Raw genomic sequence first — 22,012 nt, 5'->3', positions numbered from 1 at the left:
AATGGATTGACCCTTTATATCTCTCTTTATCTCTAGTAACATTCTGTTTTAAAATATTTTATCTAGTATCACTATAGCCACTTTAGATTTTATGGTTGATGTTTGAATGATAGATTTTTAGGGGGGGTACCAGGGATTGAACTCAGGGGCACTTGACCACTGAGCCACATCCCCAACCCTATTTTGTACTTTATTTAGAGACAGGGTCTCATTGAGTTGCTTAGCACCTCTTTTGCTGAGGCTGGCTTTGAACTCATGATCCTCTTGCCTTAGCCTCCCAAGCTGCTGTGATTACAGGCATGAGCCACCATGCCTGGCTTGAATGGTAGATCTCTTTCTATATTTCTTTTTTTTTAAGAGAGAGTGAGAGAGGAGAGAGAGAGAGAGAATTTTTAATATTTATTTTTTAGTTCTCGGCGGACACAATATCTTTGTTTGTATGTGGTGCTGAGGATCGAACCTGGGTCGCACGCATGCCAGGCGAGCGCGCTACCGCTTGAGCCACATCCCCAGCCCCTCTTTCTATATTTCTAGTTTCAATGTATTTATATCTTTGATTCTAATAGGTGCCTTCTTTTGATAGAATATCATGTTATAGATTGTTTTTATCCTACCCTAATAATTTCTGCCTTTTGATTATTTAATCCAGTCACATTTAATGTTATAATTTTTCATCCATAAAACTTAAAATGGATTAATTTAAGGGAAAATGGTCTTGTCCTTTAATATTAACTCAAAAAACATGAATATATTGGATTAAGGTCACGAGACATAAAAGTAAGACAAAGCACACCACTTTTATTATAGAAATAAAAGCAGTAGGGCTAGGGATGTGGCTCAAGCGGTAGCGCGCTCGCCTGGCATGCTTGCGGCCCCGGTTCGATCCTCAGCACCACATACCAACAAAGATGTTGTGTCCACCGAGAACTAAAAAATAAATATTAAAAAAAAATTCTCTCTCTCTCTCTCTCTCTCTCTCTCTCTCTCTCTCTCTCTCTCTCTCTCCCCCCACCCTCTCTCACTCTCTCTTTAAAAAAAAAAAGAAATAAAAGCAGTAAAAAGTGATTTATCTTTTCTAATAAACAAAAGTAGTAAATATAATTTAATCCTAATAAAATTTCTCAGATGCCAGACCCAAGAAAGAAAATAGTCTGACAATTTGTAGTTTGAGAGAGTTATGATTTTGGTTTTTTGTTTTCTCTGTAGAAACAATTTCATTTTTTTAAAAAGCATTTATTTTTTAGTTGTAGGTGGACACAATACCTTTATTTTACTTTTATGTGGTGCTGAGGATCAAACCCAGTGCCTCACACATGCTAGGCAAGCACTCTACTTCTGAGCCACAACCCCAGCCCGAAACATAATTTCATTTTTTCAAGGTATATATGGGCTGTTTCCTTTTGTTTTTACTAGTACTTTTCTTACTTATTTCATAAAATACAGAGATAGTATGGATCTGTACATCTCATAAGAGCATATGCTGGTAGGACTATAACAAGACAAGTATCAGGGAATATTTTCTGCTTTCCTTAATTATTAGAAAAGTCATTTGTCTCTTTGTAGGAACATCCACAGCAATATTTGTATCACAAATTTAAAATTTCCTGCCAGGCATGGTGGAACATGACTGTAATTGCAGCATCTCAGGAGGCTGAGGCAGAAGGATTGCAAGTTCAAAGCCAGCCTCAGCAACTTAGTGAGGGCCTGAGCAACTTGGCAACCCTGTCTCAAAATAAAATATAAAAAAGACTGGGGATTTGGCTCAGTGGTCAAGTGCCCTTGGGTTCAATCCCTGGTATCAAATAATAATAATTATAATAATGGTAAAAGTAAAATAAAAGAAAATTTCCAAGTTGATGGTGCAATATAAAATAGGGGAATGACAAAGGGGGAAATCAATAGATTATAATAATAAATCACCTAAACCACTTCTCTTATGCTACAAAGCTTTTGTATTTAATTGTCTTAATATAAAAGGATTTATTATAGTTCATATAAATAAACTGAACATTAAAACATCTCAAAGGTAAACTCTAGGAACAATAGTTTAACATTCAAACAGGGGTATAATTAGGTAGGAACACCCCTAAAGGTAATCTTTTTTTGTCTAAATCAGATTATTGATAAAGATTACTTCATGACAAATAAAATGTGTTTCACCAGTAGTTCTATTCTGGCCAACATCCTAATGATTGTGGTTCCAAACTTGGGAAGAAACTGCTAAATAAATCTTCTCTTAAGCTAAATAAGACTTGGCCAAAGAGGATAATCAAGGCATCTAAGTTAAAAAAAAAAAAAACTAAACTACTCTTTAGAGACAATGAAAAAGCATATCTATTATCTCTGGAGGATTAAAAAAATGGTGTTTTACTCACTTTAAAAAAAAGCAAAATAAACCTCAGCTTAGGTGTTCTTGGAGTCTGATCCTTACATCTTACAAATTCAAATTATAAATGCTCTTTAAAAATCTTCCAAGTCCACTACTACTAGCAAGAGTATCATCAAAAGTCACACACTTCTATACCTTATAAAAGGATTTTTTTTGTTTCAAGGATTTAGATTTCCTAGAAACAGCTCATATTTGAGAATGTCTGTCAACCACGCCACACAAAGAAAATAAATATTTCAAAAGGGTACTCTGTTCAGAAACTATTCACAAGTGCCTCTTTTTGTCAGACAGTTTTACAATAGGTTCATTAATGTACATCTATCTAAAAGCCTTGAGAATTCGCTCACACAAGCATTTTGAATGAGTAGATTTCTCCTGTGGAAGGGTATTCAGTATTATTTTGTCTTGTGTTCTTGGAGGCAATGGGAATTGGTGATGAACCCTGGCAATCCACAATCAGCATCATATATCACCATCAGTTTATGTCTCTCCTCTTTCACATAGTCCAGTATAAGATATCCTTTAACATTCTATAAAATTCTATTTTTCAGGTGCTGGTCAGATTCTTGGATTAGCTTCTTGAGCTCTGTTCCTTTGATGAACAGAGTACTTCAGTTTGCAGGACTGCCAATCCCAGGATCTTCCACAAGCTTGCAGTTTCACATATGTCACTAAATCAAATGAGTATTATAAATCTGGTATCTTTCTAAAGTGTCCTGAAGTCAACTTTGATTGTGATGTACTTGTCTCTGTTATCTTCTTCAAATTCATCAAATATTTCTTTTACCTTTCACTGAGGAGAAATTTAAACACCAAAGATCTCCCTTAATAATTTGTTTTTTATTTCTTCCCATATGGATGTTAAGGTAATCACAGAAATCACATCCAGAAATTGCCAAAAAGTTCGTTTCTTTGGCAAGTGCTTTACCATGTTCAGTAAGCTTCTCTTTCTCTTCTTTCACAAAGATCTAGATTCCTATATTCCCAGAGGCAATCTTTTTACAGAGTCCTTTGACTATTAAACCATAACACATAGGAATAATGTAACACTGAGAATTAATGCAGAAGGATTTTTCAAAAAAAATTTCAGAGTATCTACTGGGTTAGTACCTCCAGTTCTACACTGCATAGATTGTGTAGGGGTGGGGGTACGGGGTGGGGGAGTGGGTGTGTATGTGTGCGTGTGCACACAGGTACTGGGATTTAAACCCAGGGCTTCTCTACCCTTAAGCTACACCTCCAGTCATTTTTATTTTGAGACAGTGTCTGGCTATGTTGGCAAGGCTGACCTTGAATGTGCTTCAGCCCTTCTAGCAGCTGGCATTCTAGGTATGTACTACCACACCTGGCTATCATATTTTTAAAAACATCTTTATTGAGATATAATGAATATGCCAGATGTTAAAATCTACAATTCAGCTGGGCATGGTGAATATAATCCGAGTGACTCAGGAAGGCAGGGGCAGAGGATCACAAGGTCAAAGCCAGCTTCAGCAACTTAGCAAGACCCTTTCTCAAAATAAATAATAAAATGGGCTGGGACTGTAGCTCAGTGGTAGTTCTTGCCTCACATGTAGAAGGCACTGGGTTCGATCCTCAGCACCACATAGAAATAAAATAAAGGTATTGTGTCCATCTACAACTAAAAAATATTAAAAATAAAATAAAGTAAAATGGGGAGCTGGGGTTGTAGCTCAGTAGTAGAATGCTTGCCTTTCACGTGTGAGGCACTGGGTTCGATCCTCAGTACTACATAAAAATAAATAAATAAAATAAAGATACTGTGTCCATCTACAACTAAATAAATATTTTAAAAAATGAATAAATAAAATGGGGTGGTAATGTGGTGAGTAGTTAAGCACACCTGGGTTCAATCCCCAGTATCAAAAATAAAATAAAAATCCAATAGATTTGAGTATATTCAGAGTTGTACAATGAATACTACAATCTAACTATATGATATTTCTATCACTCTGAAAAGAAACTCCATATCCATTAGCAGTTTCTCTCTGTTCCACTCAAGCCCTAGGGAAGCAACCATCTTTCTGCCTATTCTGGACATTTCATAGAAACATACAATATGTGATCTTTTGTGACTGGCTTCTTTCACCTGACAATGTTTTCAAAGTTCATCCATGTGTAGCATATATCAGTCTCTTATTTATTTTTTATTACCAAATAATATTTAAATGTATGAATATAACACATTTACTTATCCATTTATCAGTTGATGAATATTTGGATTATTTCTACTTTTGGGTGTTATGAATAACGGTACTATGAACATTCATATGTAAGTTTTTTAATAGAAATATTTTCAGTTCTCTTGGCTATAAGCCTAGTAGTAGAGTTTCTAAATCATACAGCATCTCTATGTTTAACATTTTGAGCAACTGATAGTCTGTTTTCCAAAGTGGCTGCTCCATTTTACATTCCAACTAGAAGTTCCAGTTTCTTTGCATTTTCACCAACACATGTTACTATTTTCCATTTTAATTATACCCATTATAGTGGATGTAAAGTGACTATTTCACTGTGGTTGTGACTTGTATCTCCCTGAAGATGAATTGTGTAGCATATCTTTTTCAAGTTTGACATACATATATGGAGTATAACTTCTTATTCTTCTGGTGGCCATTTGTTATAGTGGTTTCTTTCTTATGAAAACTAGTGATATAGAAACATTTACAAAACTCAGGGTGTTTTCCAGTGCTAAGGCAATGGTTGTGATGTGCTTTTCTTTGCATACTGATGTATCATAATCTATCTTCTAAATCTTCTGATATTTTGCCCAGGTTCCAAGTGGCTTTGGGCTGCGCATTGTCCATGCCTAAACTCAACAAAACATGCATAAGCTTTGAAAATCATTTAGAATAATGCTATAGTTAAAGACTTTGTGGCAGTTGGGATGTGGCTCAGTGGCAGAGTGCTTGCCTATCATTCAAGAGGCCCTGGGATCCATCCCCAGCACCTCAAACCAAAAGCAAACAAACAAAAAATAATTTGTTAGATCAAGTGTTTTCTCTAACTCCTTGAGCTGCATATTGCCTGGAGCAATTATCATCTGAATTATATCCTCTTTGGTGGCATTTCCATTTCTTTCAAATTCTTCCCTTCAAGTATTTGAGATTAGAATCATTTTAAAGGTGCAAAATTGTTTGGGAATTCTTTCTTCTTTACCATAGTGTCAATGGGGGTAAGAAGGAAGTGGCCACATGGACCATATAGAGTATGCCACCAGAATACCTAGTGTTACTGATATCATTGATTTTGTTTTAATGTTTGCTTTTTGTTTTCTATATGCCTCATACTTTTTGTTCTTCTGTTCTTCCTTTACAGCTTTCTTTTGCAATAATGAATATTTTCTAGTTTAATACTAATTCCTTAATGATTATTTCACTATATCTTGAGTTCTTATTGACTGATCTAGTACTTACAGAAAACATCTTTTTTATTCTTCTTATTTGATATAATTAGTTATACATGAGAGTAGAATGTATTTTTAAAAATATTTATTTCTTAGTTTTAGGTGGACACAAATATGCTTATTTTACATTTATGTGGTGCTGAGGATTGAACCCAGTGCCCTGTGCATGCTGGGTGAGCACTCTATCACTGAGCCATAACCCCAGTCTGAGAGTGGAATGTATTTTGACATACATATATGGAGTATAACTTTTTATTCTTCTGGTGGTACCTGATGTAGAATTACATTGGTTGTATAATCACATATACACAGGATAGTAATGTCCAATTCATTCTACTATTGTTCCAATTCCCATTCCCCCTCCCTTCCCTTCATTCCTCTTTTTCTAATTAGAAGTACTTCTGTTCTTTCCTAGGTTTCACCCCCACTCATTGTGAAATTAGCATTTGCATATCAAAGAAAACATTTAGCATGTGGTTTAGGGAATGGCTTATTTCACCTAGGATGATATTCTCCAGTTCCATCCATTTACCAGCAAATGCCATAATATCATTCTTTTAATGGCTGAGTAATATTCCATCATGTGTGTGTGTGTGTGTGTGTGTGTGTATCACATTTTCTTTATCCATTCATCTGCTGACGGGTACCTAGGTTGATTACATAATTTAGCTATTGTGAATTGAGTTGCTATAAACATTGATGTTGTTGTGTCACTGTAATGCTGATTTTCAATCCTTTGGGTATAAACCAAGGGGTGGGATAACTGGGTCAAATAGTAGATGCATTCCAAGTTTTCTGAGCAATCTCTATACTGCTTTCTATAGTGGTTGCACCAATTTGCAGTCTACCAGCAATGTAGGATTGTACGTTTCCCCCCCCACATCAACATTTACTGTTGCTTGTATTTTTGATAATTGCCATTCTGATTACATTGAGATGAAATCTCAGTGTAGTTTCAACTTGCATTTCTCTAATTGTTAGAGATGGGTTGAACATTTTTTCATATATTTGTTGACCAATGGTTTTTCTTCTGTGAAAAAGAGTTCAGTCCCTCAGTCCATTTATTGATTGAATTATTTGTTTTTTTGGTGTTACATTTTTGAATTCTTTATGTATCCTGGAGATTAAATGCTCCAGCTGAAGTGCAGGTGGCAAAGATTTTCTCCTATTCTGTGGGCTGTCTCTTCATGTTCTTGATTGTTTTCTTGCCGTGAAGAAGCTTTTTAGTTTGATACAATCCCATTTATTGATTCTTCATTTTACTTCTTATGCCTCTTACAATCTATATCAGGTTTATATTAACTTAAATCCAATAAGATACAGAAACTTTTTTCCTAGGTAACTCTATTCCCCTTCCTTTTTGTGCTATTATTGTTATGCATATTATATCTATGTGTAACTCCACATACATTATTACAATTGTTAATTTATAATAATTTATCTTTTAAATAAGCTGAGAGAAGAAAGGAGAGTATATATATGTATTTAGAGCTTGTTATATCTACTTTCTTATTCACCTTTCTTTTAAAAAATTTATTTATTCTAATTTGTTATATTTGACAGCAGAATGCATTTACTTTATTTACCTTTCTTTTTTCACCTTTCTTGATTCTCCTCATTTCTTCCTATGGATTCACATCAGTATTTGATGATATTATTTCCTTAAATACAACTTTGGTCTCATATACCTCCTTTGAGCTCTTATTGCCAAATATATTACATTTCTTTATATTATAGGCTTATCAATATAACTGTTTGTGTGTAGCTTTACACAACTGCTCTTTAGTTCAGTTAGGAAAAGAAAGGAGAAAAAATATGTAATTATATTCTCTTTTAGAATTACCTACATAATTATTTTTATTGGCACTCTTTGCCTCCTCCCCCATTTCTTTTCAGATCCAAATTACTATCTGGCATCTGGCATCACTTGCTTTCAGCCTGAAGAAGTTATTTTAGTTTTTCCTGTAAAGCAGTTCTGCTACGAATAATTTCTCTTTGCTTCTGTTTATAGGGTAATGGTTTTATTTTGCCATAATTATATATATTTTCTAGCACTAGGGATTGAAACCAGGGGCTTGTGAATACTAGCCAAGTATTATACCACTGAGCTATATACATCCCTTGTCCCTCTTTTGAGATAGGGTCTTGCTAAGTTACCCAGGCTGGCCTAGAACTCGAGATTCTCCTGCATCTGCCTTCCAAGTTGCTGGGATAAGAGTCATGTCCCATTGTTCCCATCTTTTGCCTTCATTTTTGAAAAATAACTCTCCTGTATATGAGATTCTAGGTGACAGAGTTTTACCTCAGCACTTTGAGTATGTTGCACACTGTCTTCTTGCCTCTATTATCTCTGATGTGATTTCAGCTGTTAATTTTATTGGGGATTCTTTATATGTGATGAATTGTTTTCTTTTGCTGTTTTAAAGGTTTTTTTTTTTTTTTGCTTTTGTCTTTAAACAGTTTGCTGTGATATGTCTGGGAAAGGATCTCTTTTGGTTTACCCTACTTGGAGCTCATTAAGCTTTTAAAAAAAACATATTTTTTAGTTGTAGATGGACACGATACCTTTATTTTTATGTGGTTCTGAGAATTGAACCCAGTGCTTCACACATGCTAGGCAAGCACTCTATCACTGAGCCACAACCCCAGCCCTCATTAAGTTTTTTTTTTTTTTATGTATAGGTTCATGTTTGTTTGTTTGTTTGTTTGTTTTAATCAAGTTTGGGGAAGTTTTCAACCTATAAATAAAATAATAAAAAAACCCTAAAGAATCAGAGGAACCTGTACTTTGGGATATTAACCAGGTAATCCAAATTCCTAGATTGTGGATGAAGTAAGTAAAAGAGGGAGAGAAAGTGGAGAAGAGGCAGAAAAGAAGAATCAAGAAGCACAGAGGGAAAACATTGTGTCTAGAGGAAATGAAGTCATAAACTCTTTGAATATTTTTACCATTGTTTTACTTATTGTTCTCATGGAGCTACAAGCTTCCTTAGTTGCTCACCACCAAAATTTCTATTGTTTTTGATAGCACCTTTGACTTGAACTTCCCTAAATTCTGTGCCCAATAAAGTCAGTCCCCTTAGGGAGGGCTACATTTCTATGGCCTGCCTCTCCCCTAGGTATAATTTCTATACTGTTGTTTGGAACTTAGGGATAGGAATAGTAGCTCATTTCTGAGGGATTCTACAAGTAGGGTTCTAAGCAGAGGCAGTATTGAATTCAATATCCTATGAGTAGATGGGTTAGGGTAGCCAGGCCTTGTTATGCCTGCCCTGCAGTAGGCGTAAAGCTTCTATCCTACATATAGGTACTTTGTGAAAAAAGGGATCCCCAGACCTCTTTGCTGTTGTTGCCTGAAATAGAACTTTAGTAACATGGAGCTATGGAGGATGAAATATCCTGAAGACTTGCTTTTACTTGGAGGAGACTATAGCTGTAAGTTGAGAGCTGGGTGGTTAAGGAAAGGGAAATGGTCATAGCATAAATGCCATGAATTTTTGTTGTTCTCACTGGGATTTAGTAGATTTTCCTGAATAAATGTTTCCTCATTTGCTGTATGCCCTAAGGATAGTTTCCAGAGAATTTTTATGCTTGTTTATAAATTTCACCAGTTGTGGTTGTTTTGCTGGAAGAGTCCATGAGGTTACTTAAGCTGCCATTCTGAAAGTGATTCTCCACTTCTCTCTTGACCTAACACATTACATTATGGCCAATTCTAAAATTTTCCCTAAATCAATGTTTTTCCCCCCAATGAGCTGTCCACTGTTAGTACTCTAATTCAAGCCCTTGCAATATTTCTGGATCATAAAAGATTTTCTTAACTTGTGTTCTAGACTTCCAGTTTCTCAATACTTCACTTTGTTCTATATTACTCCCAGGCACATCTTTTTTTATATATATATTTTGCTGAGTTCACCTTGTTCCTCAGAAACCTTACCCATCTTTACCTTACTAACAAAATAAAGTTCAAACTTCTTGGACCTTTAGCAATCCAACTTTGGCTTACCCTTCCAACTGAATCCTCTACTACTATCCTAGTCCAAATTATGTTTATCTATAAAATTGTCATCTCTGCCTTTGTTCCTGCTGTTCCATCTATCTGAAATCCTCCTACTTATCTCTATCAAAATCCTCCCTGTTGTTCAGGACCTATTCAGACATAATTTTTTTTTTTTTACCCCAGTCGGAAGAGTGTTTTACTTTCTCTTAATTACTGTGGTTCTTAAAGCCCAGGTTTCTTTATTCATTGTATGAAAAACCCTCACTTATGTTTTATCTTCCCCTTTAGACAAGACATTCTTCAAAGGCAAAGCTCATATATTACCCATGATTTCGAGTGGATAGGTTTCACACAGTAGACATTTAATACAAAGCTGATAATTTCAGGGGTTTATTAGTTGGGCCTCTGAGGAGTTTTAGTTACTTACTCGTTCTTTTAACTGGATTACTTCTTTGTCTTTTTGTTGTTTCCACTGTCTAAACTTCTCAGCATCCTCTTTCATCTGACGCATTAACTGTACTCGCTGGTTTTTCATCATCTGTAAAAACAAAAACCAGTACAAGTATTAGTCATATGTACTTTATTCTAGGCTGATATGCAGATGGATATAATTATCATTAATAAGAAAGAAAGCCCAGAGCTAAGCTAAGAAGGCCACCAACAGATTTTCTTTTAGGCTTGCAATACCCCTCTTGCTATGTTTGCACAGGGTTTCCAAGTATAGACTATACAAATGAATACTCTGAAGAAATAAAAGAAAAATATACCTATAAGCTAAAACTAGCCCTGAATTCACTGTAGAAATGAAAAGTTCAAGGAAATGTTTATTAAGCTTCAAGGACAAAACTACCTAGCAACCACTATATTCCAAAGATATCTGTGCAAGAGACCTCTAACCACCACTTTCCATATGCTACAAGTTAAACATTCAACAGCTGAAAATATTCTTCAGGTATCTATCATCTTGCCACTACTTACAAAATTATGACACATGATCATGGAAGATGATCAGGATATTATCACTAAATATTGAGATATGTTTTTCTTTTGGTTTCAGAGAATCTAACATTAAACTTTGAATGTAAAAAAGAAAAGAAATTAAATGTCAAAGCAAGGTTTTATTCAGATTCTAGATGACAACCAGCACAATGGCCTATAAAAGGGACATTTATGGAGATTTTCACACTTGAAGTAAAAACACTCCGTAGTATAATTTGAAATGGAACATCTATGTATGTTCCAATGCAGTAAATTTAAGGATAAGAGTTTATTACCCGTATCTCTTGGTTCAGTTTGGAGACAGTATGCTCTGTGGATTCCTTCAGTTTCAGAAGTTTGGATTGTTCATTTAGTTTCTTCTTCAAATCAGCTATTTGATTCTCCAGCTCCTGGAGACGTTTGCGGCGACGCTCACTCAACCTAAACACAGATACAGTAGGAATGAAAGCTACCAACAGCAAAGCCAGACTCCAAAAGATATGAGACTTCTAGGTGTACAACCCTGATATATGTAAATAGTCATCTTTAAAATAACAAATACCAAGCTGGGCATGGTGGCACACACCTATAATCCCAGTGGCTCAGGAGGCTGAGGCAGGGGGATTGAGAGTTCAAAGTCAGCCTCAGCAATGCCAAGGCACTAAGCAACTCGGTGAGACCCTGTCTCTAAATAAAATAGGGCTATGGATGTGGCTCAGTGGTTGAGTGCTGCTGAGTGAAATCCCTGGTACCAAAAAATAAATAAATAAAAATATACCACCCAAACAACCCAAACTGTCTCAATAATAAGAGTTTAATACCATAGTAAAACAACATAATTTTTGAGTATGCAAAAATGAACTGCTTCAATATATCCCATCCTACAACTTTCTGCCAAAAGGATGTTCTGTGAAGGTATTTCGCTTCATGTTGGCCGAAAGGAATTATTCTGACAATTATTACACAAGTCTGAGACAGAAAGTAAATATTCAGCATAACTTTTAAGAACATGAGCTTTAGATTCATACAGAGATAAAACAGTCACTGGGTAAAATGAAGGTAGAGTAGCCAATAAGCAAGAGTTGAAAGGAGAGTAGGAGGTTATGGTTATCTTAGTTTTATTCTTAACTGATTAAGAGATGGTTCGATTGATTTTTTCCAATCACTAGCCTGGTTATTAATTCTATTTACAAGCTAAATTACCATCAGTGCAGGGGGAAAGAAATTGCTACTATCCACTAGGTCTGATAATCTTTTAAAAGCCAGCTCACACATTAACATTTTATGCATCCTTCCTTGATCATGCCAGCTTAAATTCTCATCCTGCTTCTGAACTCTTAACACAATTACTGCCTAAGAAATTAATCTGGCTAATTATATGCTATGTTATGGCATTCTTTCATTGTCATCATGAGATGTTATGTAAAATCTCAATTACTTTTCTTGTGTTTATATCCCTTTCCCACACTAGGTTTAAATACTTTGGTGGCAATAAATGTCTCCTACTTCTCTATTCCCTCTAAAGCTTCTCATACATAGTAGGGACTTAACATTTATTGATTTTATTCTTACTTAGCTTGGTTGACATCCTTCTTTGCTGTCTGAAGTTCAAGAACCAATTCTTCCTTTTCCTTTTGCAGACTGATGACTTCCAATTCCAGATTTTTTATGTTATCCTAGAAAGGTCATAAGTCAGAGGGAAAGAAAGGCATTATATAGCAGAGGAAGAATATCATTTCAACATTCCATCTTTCCAGGAACTATGAATTAAATTTTAGCACTTCACTTATACACTAAAAACATTTGTTCTTAATTCAATGGAGATTAAAATTGTATAGTAGGCAAAGTATGGGCTTGGAATCCAGCAACACTTATTATCTAAAGTATCTTATGGAAAGTCACTACTTTTAGCCTTAGTTTCTGTGCAGAAAAGAGTTAAGAGAGCAGGCCTGAGACTGCTATCCTTAAAAAAAGATAGCTTGGGGCTGGAGATGTGGCTCAAGAGGTAATGCGCTCGCCTGGCATGCGTGGGGCACTGGGTTCGATCCTCAGTACCACATAAAATAAAATAAAGATGTTGTGTCCGCCAAAAACTGAAAAATATTAAAAAATTCTCTCTCTGGGTATATGTTTGGGAACTAACATTCTAGTAGGGTTCCTGCCATTTCCTAGCTGATAACAGAGGCTCATCCATGCCTAAACTATGCAAACCATGTGATTTACCCTGAACACCTGCCTTCTTTTTCCAAGTGTAGAATTTTGGCACACACAAAGCAGAGGTAAAAGTCTTAGACTCTGAGGTTCAGGGCTTCCCTGGTAGAGACCATTTCACACATGATTACAACCCATTAGTGGAGGAATGCAGGGCTTCCTGTGTGACTCCACTGGGAGGGGACTTTTGGTAGCTTGTGCCTAGTTTCCCTCAGACTGTGCCCAGGGGCCATTGTCTTTGCTCATTTTTCTTTGTATCCTTTCACTGTAATACATCTTAACTGTGAATATGACTACTTGCTGAGTCTTAGGAGTCCACCCCCAGTGAATCACTGAACCTAGAGGAGGTCTTAGGTATTCCAAAGAATTTCTCTATCTATGTAAATAATTAACAATAACATGAGCCAGGCACGGGGATGAGAACCCGTAGTCCCAGCTACTTAAGAGACTAAGGCAGGAGATTGCTTGAGCCCAGGAGCTTGAGACTAGCTTGGACAATATACTGAGACGTCTCACAAAATAAAGAAATAAACAAACTCCAATAACACCTACTTCATAAGATTGATAGAAGATTAAATAAGATAAAAAGGTAGTGACATTTTATAAACTATAAAGAGCTGTATAAATATATCATAAGTTTTGCAAACTTATATATTCAATAGCAACTGCAGTTCTACATGTATTTAGGCAGCAAATTCTAGAAATTGAAGTTTGGCAATTTTCCAAGAATGGAAAAACTCAATGACCAGATTCCCTCCTGTTCTCAAAACTAAAAGTGAAAGGCAACTGGCTGAATAAATGGTTGGCAGCTGAGAAGATTATATAAAGTCCTCAGACCACTATTGCATTGACACAAAGAAGCAGAAGCAGGTTAGACAGGGCTGTATCAGAGAAAACTTTGTACATAGGCTAGGGCTATTTTCCACACAATGTCCTGAGCCACTTCAGGATAACTAATGAAAATTAATCTTATTGCTTTATAGTTACCCTGAATATTTAAACTGGTCAATAACAATAAAATAAATAAATAAAAATAATAAATAGATTTATATATTTATTTTTACTTATAGAAGTACCTTGTGAAAACTAATCCAGATAATACGTGTAAAGGTCAAGTCCCCTTGACTGTCTCACTCTCTGCCAAAATTCCATCCCCTCTCCAGAAGTAACCACTGTTATTAGCTTGGTGTATATCTTCAAGAAATTCTTCTTAATATATGTGTATATTATATCTCTAAACCTTCACATATATAAAATAAATGCATTATATATATTTTATAAAATATTATAGATTACATATTATATATCATGGTATGTATATGTCTTATATATGTAAATGTCTAGAATATAAAATTTAAAAAATATATAGTATGTACACATACATATGCATATGTGTATCTGTGCACATCAAATTCAAATATGTGTTAAGCATAAATAGAATTACACTTTAGGGGCTGTGAGTGTTACTCAGAGACAGAGTGCTTGCCTAGCATGTATAGGGCCCTAGGTTCAATCCCCAGTACTGCAAAAAAAAAAAAAAAAAAAAAAAAAAGTCACACTATACGTGTAACGTATATTATTCTGTAACTTGCATTTTTTACTTTATTATTTTGAGATTTATGTATACCCATACAGATTTGCTCTGCTTTTTTTCTGATGTGATGAAAGCATTCTTATATGTGTCTTTTGGGTACATGTGCTAGATTTTACTAGCATAGAGAGAAGTTGAATTATAGGGTAAGTGTACACATTTATAATTTTAACAGTTACTACTAACCTGTCACACAAAATGGCTATTTTTATAAAATATTTTTCTTAGTTGTAGTTGGAAATTTATTTATTTATTTTTATGTGGTGCTGAAGATCGAACCCAGTGCCTCACATGTGTGAGTTGAGCGTTCTACCGCTCAGCCACAGTGCCAGCCAACAAAGTAGCTATTTTGATTTCTACTCTTGCCATATCACACCCTTGTCAACATGTGATATTATAACACTTCAAAATTATTACCAATATGGTAGGTAAAAAGCAGCACCTTGTCCATATTTAGTGAGTAACTATCTCACCAACTCCAAGTGGGGGATTATTCAAATATTTGAGTCTTGATTTACAACAACTCATGGCAATAAACTTTAATGATTAGAACCGAATCCTCCCCCTATTTTTCTATAGCAATTCCTTGCTGTGATAAGAAAAATACTGTTTGGAAAGAAAACCTGTCTTTATATTTCTTAGAAAAAGAGAGGTGATGATTTGTATGTGAGTAAAAGGTACTAGTTACCTAAGAGTGTGTATCTTCTTAGTTTTTAGATTTGGAAGCTTAAGCATATTTAATTTCAAGCAAAAAAGGGCCTAGATATTTACTATAGCTACTATATAGCACATTATCAATACCTCCTTATCTAATTATAAATACACTGGAACTCATATCCCATGTTTCTAAGCAAGAGTATAAGAAGGAAGGAATAATTTCTCAGTTTTACTACTAATCTTTTGTTTATTCTGGAAATGCCAAAATACATTTGACCTAAAAAGTCTACACTGCATGTCTTGTTAACACAGATGCCTAAGCTACATATTTAACTTACTCCTTCTTATAATCCCACTAAAAAATGACCCCCCCAAAGCTGCTTAAATCAACAAGAATAAAAAGAAAAGAGGAAGGCAGTTGAGAGATACCAAAAAGACTTTAAGGAAAACAGCTGGGTAAGTAGTAACTGACTTCCAAAATGGAAAATGCTGAAATATAATTCTTAGAGAATAAATGCCAAGAAGCAACAAGCCAATTTGTATCACAGAACAAGAAAGAGGAGTAGAGGCTCCCTTTCCGGAGTACCTGAACCTCATAGGATAGATTCACAGACACTGGACAGAGCTAAAAGCAGACATGAAGTACTATACTGCTGATAGTGATTCAATACAAATATGCATATGCCTGGAATAACTCCAAATCCTTATTTCCTCCGGGTTACCAGAATGGTGGCACACTACCATTCTGCCTACACAACTTCAGGCAGGAGAATGAAAGATTTCTTTATGGAAACTAACTAGCCCCAGAGAAACTCATGCATATAGAACTTCCTATTGGTTTTTAGTGCCCCACTCCTAAATCTGAATATACAACTAAAGATTACTAGAAATTGGAGGAAACCTTCTTTTTTAAAAATTACTTTTTTAGTTGTAGATGGACACAATACCTTTATTCTATTTTTTGAAAAATTTTTATATGGTGCCGAGGATTGAATCCAGTGCCTCATATGTGCGAGGCAAGCGCTGTGCCACTGAACCACAATCCCAGCCCTAGAAAAGTTTCTTAAACGTAAGTGAGACTAAAAGAAGCACATTTAAAGGAAATATGGAGAAACCAGGTAAGGCAGGGAGAAGAAAATCTTGATAAACTTTAATTGCTTTCCTTAGAAATGGGAAGTGCATTCATGAAAAAGAATAAAAAACTACAAAATGAACAAATAGATGATCAAAAAATCTTGGAAATTACTAGGCAAATAAAAGAACTTACCAGAAGGAGTAGAAAGAAATCTCCCAGAGAGGGAAATAACAAGACAAAGAAATGGAAAATAGAAGGGCGGAGGTAAGAAAAGCAGAAATAAAATCTAAGACATCAAATACTAGATTAAGAGGAATGTAAGAAAGAGAAAATGTAGAGAAATGATACAAGAAAACTTCCCAGAATAGAGAAACACATTTTTAGATTGAAAGGATCCATTAAGCACCAAGCACAATCAATGAGAACAGACTCATATCAAGGTACATCCTTGTGAAATTAAGTAACACTAGAGGATAAAGAAAAGATCCAGAAAATTTCCAGAAGGAAAGAAATATAGGTCAAATACAAAGAATCAAGAATCATAATGGATTTCTCAACAGCAACAATGGAAATACATAATGAACTTCTCAACAGCAACAATGGAAATAGAAGACAAAGCAAGGCCTTAAAATCTAGCCAAATTAACAAGTGTAAGAATTTTAAAAATAACTATTTTAGATGTGCAAAATTTTAAAACCATTTCATTTCAGAAACCTATTGGGGTTTTATAAAGAGGTATCCTAAGATGGAGAAAGACATGGAATTTGTTTCAATAAAAATGAGGTGTGAAGAAAATACCCAGGATGATAGTCCAAGGTTGATGGCTAGGAAGTAGGCACAGGGAAAGCGAACAAGACAGATAAAGACCTGATTATTATTAGCAAGGGTCATCATGAACCACCACTAGGAAAAAGTTTAGCCATTTTCCAAATAATATGATATCTACTACTAGTCTTTTTGTAATTCATATTATAACCCAGACCGTCTACTGAGATGAGCCTTTCTCAGAAATCAAGCAAAATTATTAGAATCTAATTTCTCCATGAATAGGAACCACATCTACTAGAATATTATCAAATAATTTATTAAATTCCTGTGATGTAAGGTAAGGTATTAGAAAAAAATGGAAAGAAATTATAGGTCCCATATCCTGAATATATCCCTTTTATAAACATACAATTCCAGCTGTATCATGTATGTCCTGTTGTTTGTTTACCACCAAAAATGGTATGCTTGTTTTTCCCCCATTCAATTAAAGATAGCAGACATGAACAAACTCTGCTCTAGAAAATAGTTTACCTGGTACTGGAACTGAATGGGCTGTAATTGGCTGTCATTCTGAGTCATCTTCTTAGCTAGGGCCTCTTTCAGTGCAAGGGCTTTATTCAACTCAATCAGCTCCTTCGACATCTGAGCTTGACGTAGAGCATGTTGAGTGGTGAAAGCATCTGAAGACCTGCTGGTTTCTGGACTGGTTTCAACTTGCTGGAAAAGATAATAATCAGGATGGTGTAGACAATGGTTTGTAAGAGAAACCAGAAATTGGAGTTCCTTAGGTACTATTTCATCAAGTCTCATAGCCCTTTCACTATTAGCATTATCTCTATTCCTTCACTGCTATGGTATTTCACGTAAGATTTGCTTTAAATATCTGAAATAAATTAAGCTAGTCTATTTCCCTGCTCACTTAAATACCCTTTTATATATTTTAGCTTTTTAAAGGCCAGCCGTTTTCTTGCTCTTTCCTTTATTGATCTGGCCAGCATTCCCCACTTTTAATCTCATTCAAAGGGGTCCTTTAGAAGAGAAAAGGCACTGTGGGAATGGTGGAAATTGAGAAGAGGATTCATTTATTCTCACACAGCTGACTATTAGTACCCCATTTATTCCTTATCTTCATTGTTTCAGAATATGAAAACTACCAATATGTATATATTCATTTGAGGCATAAAAGCCTGTCTCAACCAAACCTTTGCCTGGCCTTTCATTTTTACTTTATTCTGGAACATATAATACATTTTATCTATCCTTGAGATCTAAACACTCAAAATATTTTCCTTGTTTCTTTTAGCCCCTAACCATTCCATCCTTTGAAAAGTATGCTGAAAAAAATTCTCTCCTATTTCTCCTCTAATGTTTTTTTTGACTTTGCCATAATTTCCCAATATGTTCCTCTCCTCATTTTAATTTGCTGAACAGTTGAAACAGAATACTAGCATCCAACAAGAAATAAGTAAGCCACATTGCAAATTTGGAATGTGATATCACTGAGAAGACTTGCTACCCATTACCAGGTATATTATTAGAGATAGAGCCTATCTATATTAGGGATTTTATGAAACTGAGATTTACACTGAAGATTTCTGATTTTCCAGGGCATTCTAAGGCAAATGGTAGTAATCATGGATTCTCTTCTTCAGTCAAGTGATAAATTATAGGAAATGGCACAGTGAGAGCTCCTGGTTCCACACAAAGGGGCCAATTACTTACAGTTTCTGGTTCCACAGCAGTATCAATGGCTGCAGTCATGCAAGCAACAGTTTCATCCTACAGTGACAAATGTTTCGATTTAGAAAAAGATTCTGAAATGAAGTTCACTAGTGGATTTTATATTGGTTATTTAATTTTTTCAAGTACACACAGAGACCATTTAAGGTGCTGGACCCATTTTGGAGTCACAGAAATCCTAACAGCCACACGTTTCCATTTCCCACTTCTCAAGAGTTTTTCTTCTTCATAAAGGGCAATTGTGTAAGTTTTTGTAAGAAAAAAAATAAGGTCATGTGGCAACTGACATATTTATTGCACTTCTCCTGCTCTGCCAGAGATCACTGAGTGAGAATTAAACACACAGCCATTTCAGCCAAAATTTAACCCATTTAATAGACTCTCCCCTTTCTTTTTGTGTTTCTACCACTAAGTCTACCTCTATTAATGTACAAGTCTAGCTACTTCTCATGGGCATATCAACTTAAGACATGTAAAATAAGGGCAATGCATGAGACATGTGGACAGAATGGTTATTTTGATTTTTATTTTATAGTTACTCAAGATAGCAAGATCTTACTCTGTAAGAAAATATGTAATCTGCATGGGTACCCCAGAAAAATGTGTCCATGAAGTCAGACAAATGTAATATAGTTCTGTCACTCATATATGTAAAAACTAGTCATATGCTAGGTGAGGTGATACATGCCTGTAATTCCAGCAATTCAGGAGGCCGAGGCAGGAAGATTGAAAGTTCAAGGCCAGCCTCAATAACTTAGTGAAGCCCTAAGTAACTTAGTGAGAACTTGTGTCAAAATAAAAAGGGCTTGGGATGTAGCTTAGTGGTAACACACCCCTGGGTTCAATACCCAGTACCAAAACAAACAAAAAACTGATCATATGAAGCTACTCTAGGTAGTTACTTGGATAGTTAGGAGGAGGTAAGGGAAAACACTAGTTCTCTCCTAGGAGAATGAAAAATTCTTTTGGGGGGCATTAGAAAAATAAATACCCAGTAGAGAAACCTAAAACCATTTATTAGGAGTAATTTGTTTATAAACTATCATATGAGCAAGCTCTGTTCTCACCACTGGAATTTAGGCCTTATTTGTAATATATGAATTACTGTTTGTTTAAGTGATTTTAGAAAGCTGTGCAAGGAAAGTATTATTGCCAGGAAGTCACATGATTAAGGAGGTCATAGGTGAAAGAGCTATTGGTTTAAGAGCAAAGAATTTAGGGTTAGCACATGAAGTCACTATACCAGCCCTGTGAAATATTACATAGTATTAAAACTTGAATCTCAGTCCCTTTCAGGCAAGGAATGAAGAGGCCCTAAATAAGTGCTGTTTTTAACACTTTCTTTATTCTGCTCTGAAATCCCCCAATGAGGCTCGAAGAGAATTCAGAAGAATTTTCAGTGTTTCACATTGTTTCTCATAATGATTTATCTTACCTGAAGTTCTCTAAGTATAAGGCACACCGAATCCTTCTTATAAAAGCAGCACATGGATTTGTTAGTTAATGGTTACCCCTTTCCTCCCTTGCATGTTTCAATTTTCAGTATAAGGACTAGTTAGTTATAAGCCTATTCTAGATTAGGAAAACTTACAATTGTGGCTTTTGGAAACTTCTTCTAGTACCTTCTAGAGGGTTAGGATTAAAGTAGATGGATTAATATTTAAAAACGATGTGTTGCTACAGTGGGTATACCTTTGGCTTTTGGCCCACTGAAATTTCACAGTATTAAGGTTTCAGCCCAGGGCTAGGACTGGGGGTGTAGCTCATTAGCAGAGCACTTGCCTAGCATGTACAAAATCCTGAGTTCAAACACACACACACACACACACACACACACACACACACACACATATATATACAAACACACACACACACACACACAAAAAAAAAAACCCACCCCTTAGGGCTATGGTAACATGTTTTGCATGAACATGGAAAGATTCTACTTTTACAATCCTAAAAGTAAATATATAACAATCAGATTTATTTCAATCTAAGGGCTCTTTTCTCTCCCACTCTCCTCATTGTAAGGTTTCAACTTAAAAAATCTCTTGTAAATAAAAGGTATAATTTTCTAAAGGAGATGATCAGGGGATTGAGGTTAGGGTATATCTCGCTACATTAATCAGCAAAACTTTCAAAAATGAAGCTCATGCTTATAGGCTGTGAGTAATACCATTGCTGCGCATGCAAAATGCTATTTATGGAACCGATCTTGGAGGAGGGGTATAAACAAAATATAAAAAAAATTTGATTCTTTAGGAACTGAAAGGATTGTATGAATTTCTTACAGGTAACTGCAACAAGGAGGTTTGCTTGAATTATATCTTAAGGAAAGAAATGGTACAGTTTTGTGCTTCAAGCCCCAGGAGGAATATGCAGGAACAATGGCTGCCTTCATAACTTGAAAAGGGGGTGTTCACCCACCACTTAAAATAAAAATAGTTTTAATCCAGAATGAAGGGCACAAGCACTTACATTTGAAACATTTTGCTTTCACTGTAGTGAGTCTTAATAAAAGCCACAGGATACACTGTTGTGTATTTCCAAAAAAATATGTAGCTGGGAGGGTCTCTCAACAATAGACTTGGAGAACTCTTATTCAAGAGTCCAGCAGGAGCCTAGGATAAAAGGGTTTACTCTGCCTAACTGTGACAGGGGATAGAAGCCAGGAACTTTATCAGCTTGTGGCAATCTTTAGGACCCTCCTACTGCATGTGCCAAGTGCATTTTAGTGGCAGACAGCAATTCTATAAAGTTCCTCTGAGCCAGCCACCACTAACAACTTCCCCTAGAGACACACCAGGCATCAGTTATATTGCCAGATCCTCAGTGAGGATGCTTTGTCTTCTTTTATTAATTTGATTCCACAGGTTTCCTTCATCTTTTCCATGCAATTCATAACCTTGGAAATGAGGTAGTGTGAAATCCTGAGACTGGTATGGTGGCTGTGAACAATAATACGCTAGGTCATTGTTTTCTGAGCTTCTAAATTTAGGCTACAGTAGGCTTCTATACCCTAGATTATCTGAATTCTAAGGTAGCTCACACAAGGTTTTCATATATCAGAAGTTTCTGCAATACTTAGGAAGAATTATATGTTTGGGGGTATAGCTCAGAAGTAGAACACTTGCCTAGCATGTACAAGGCCCTGAGTTTAATCCAAGCACTGCAAA

General features: G+C 35.5%; 1 protein-coding gene across 3 annotated transcripts in view; it reads right to left on the bottom strand.

Moving 5' to 3' along the window:
* Kif4a (kinesin family member 4A) overlaps nt 1-22,012 on the bottom strand; it is a 124,457-nt gene that overhangs the window by 44,714 nt on the left and 57,731 nt on the right. For all 3 annotated transcript variants that reach the window (XM_040282037.2, XM_005339985.4, XM_078034656.1), the window contains 5 exons: nt 18,819-18,875; nt 17,628-17,813; nt 12,367-12,470; nt 11,091-11,235; nt 10,244-10,354 (listed from right to left, as the gene is read on the bottom strand). In XM_040282037.2, the coding sequence (XP_040137971.2) occupies nt 10,244-10,354; nt 11,091-11,235; nt 12,367-12,470; nt 17,628-17,813; nt 18,819-18,875 (603 nt within the window). The remainder of the gene's footprint in view (nt 1-10,243; nt 10,355-11,090; nt 11,236-12,366; nt 12,471-17,627; nt 17,814-18,818; nt 18,876-22,012) is intronic.

Source organism: Ictidomys tridecemlineatus, chromosome X, assembly GCF_052094955.1.
Source record: "Ictidomys tridecemlineatus isolate mIctTri1 chromosome X, mIctTri1.hap1, whole genome shotgun sequence".
In the NCBI taxonomy this organism is placed as follows: Eukaryota; Metazoa; Chordata; class Mammalia; order Rodentia; family Sciuridae; genus Ictidomys; species Ictidomys tridecemlineatus.
The sequence above is the reverse complement of the archived record's forward strand: the minus strand, read 5'-3'. Positions and strand labels throughout refer to the sequence as shown.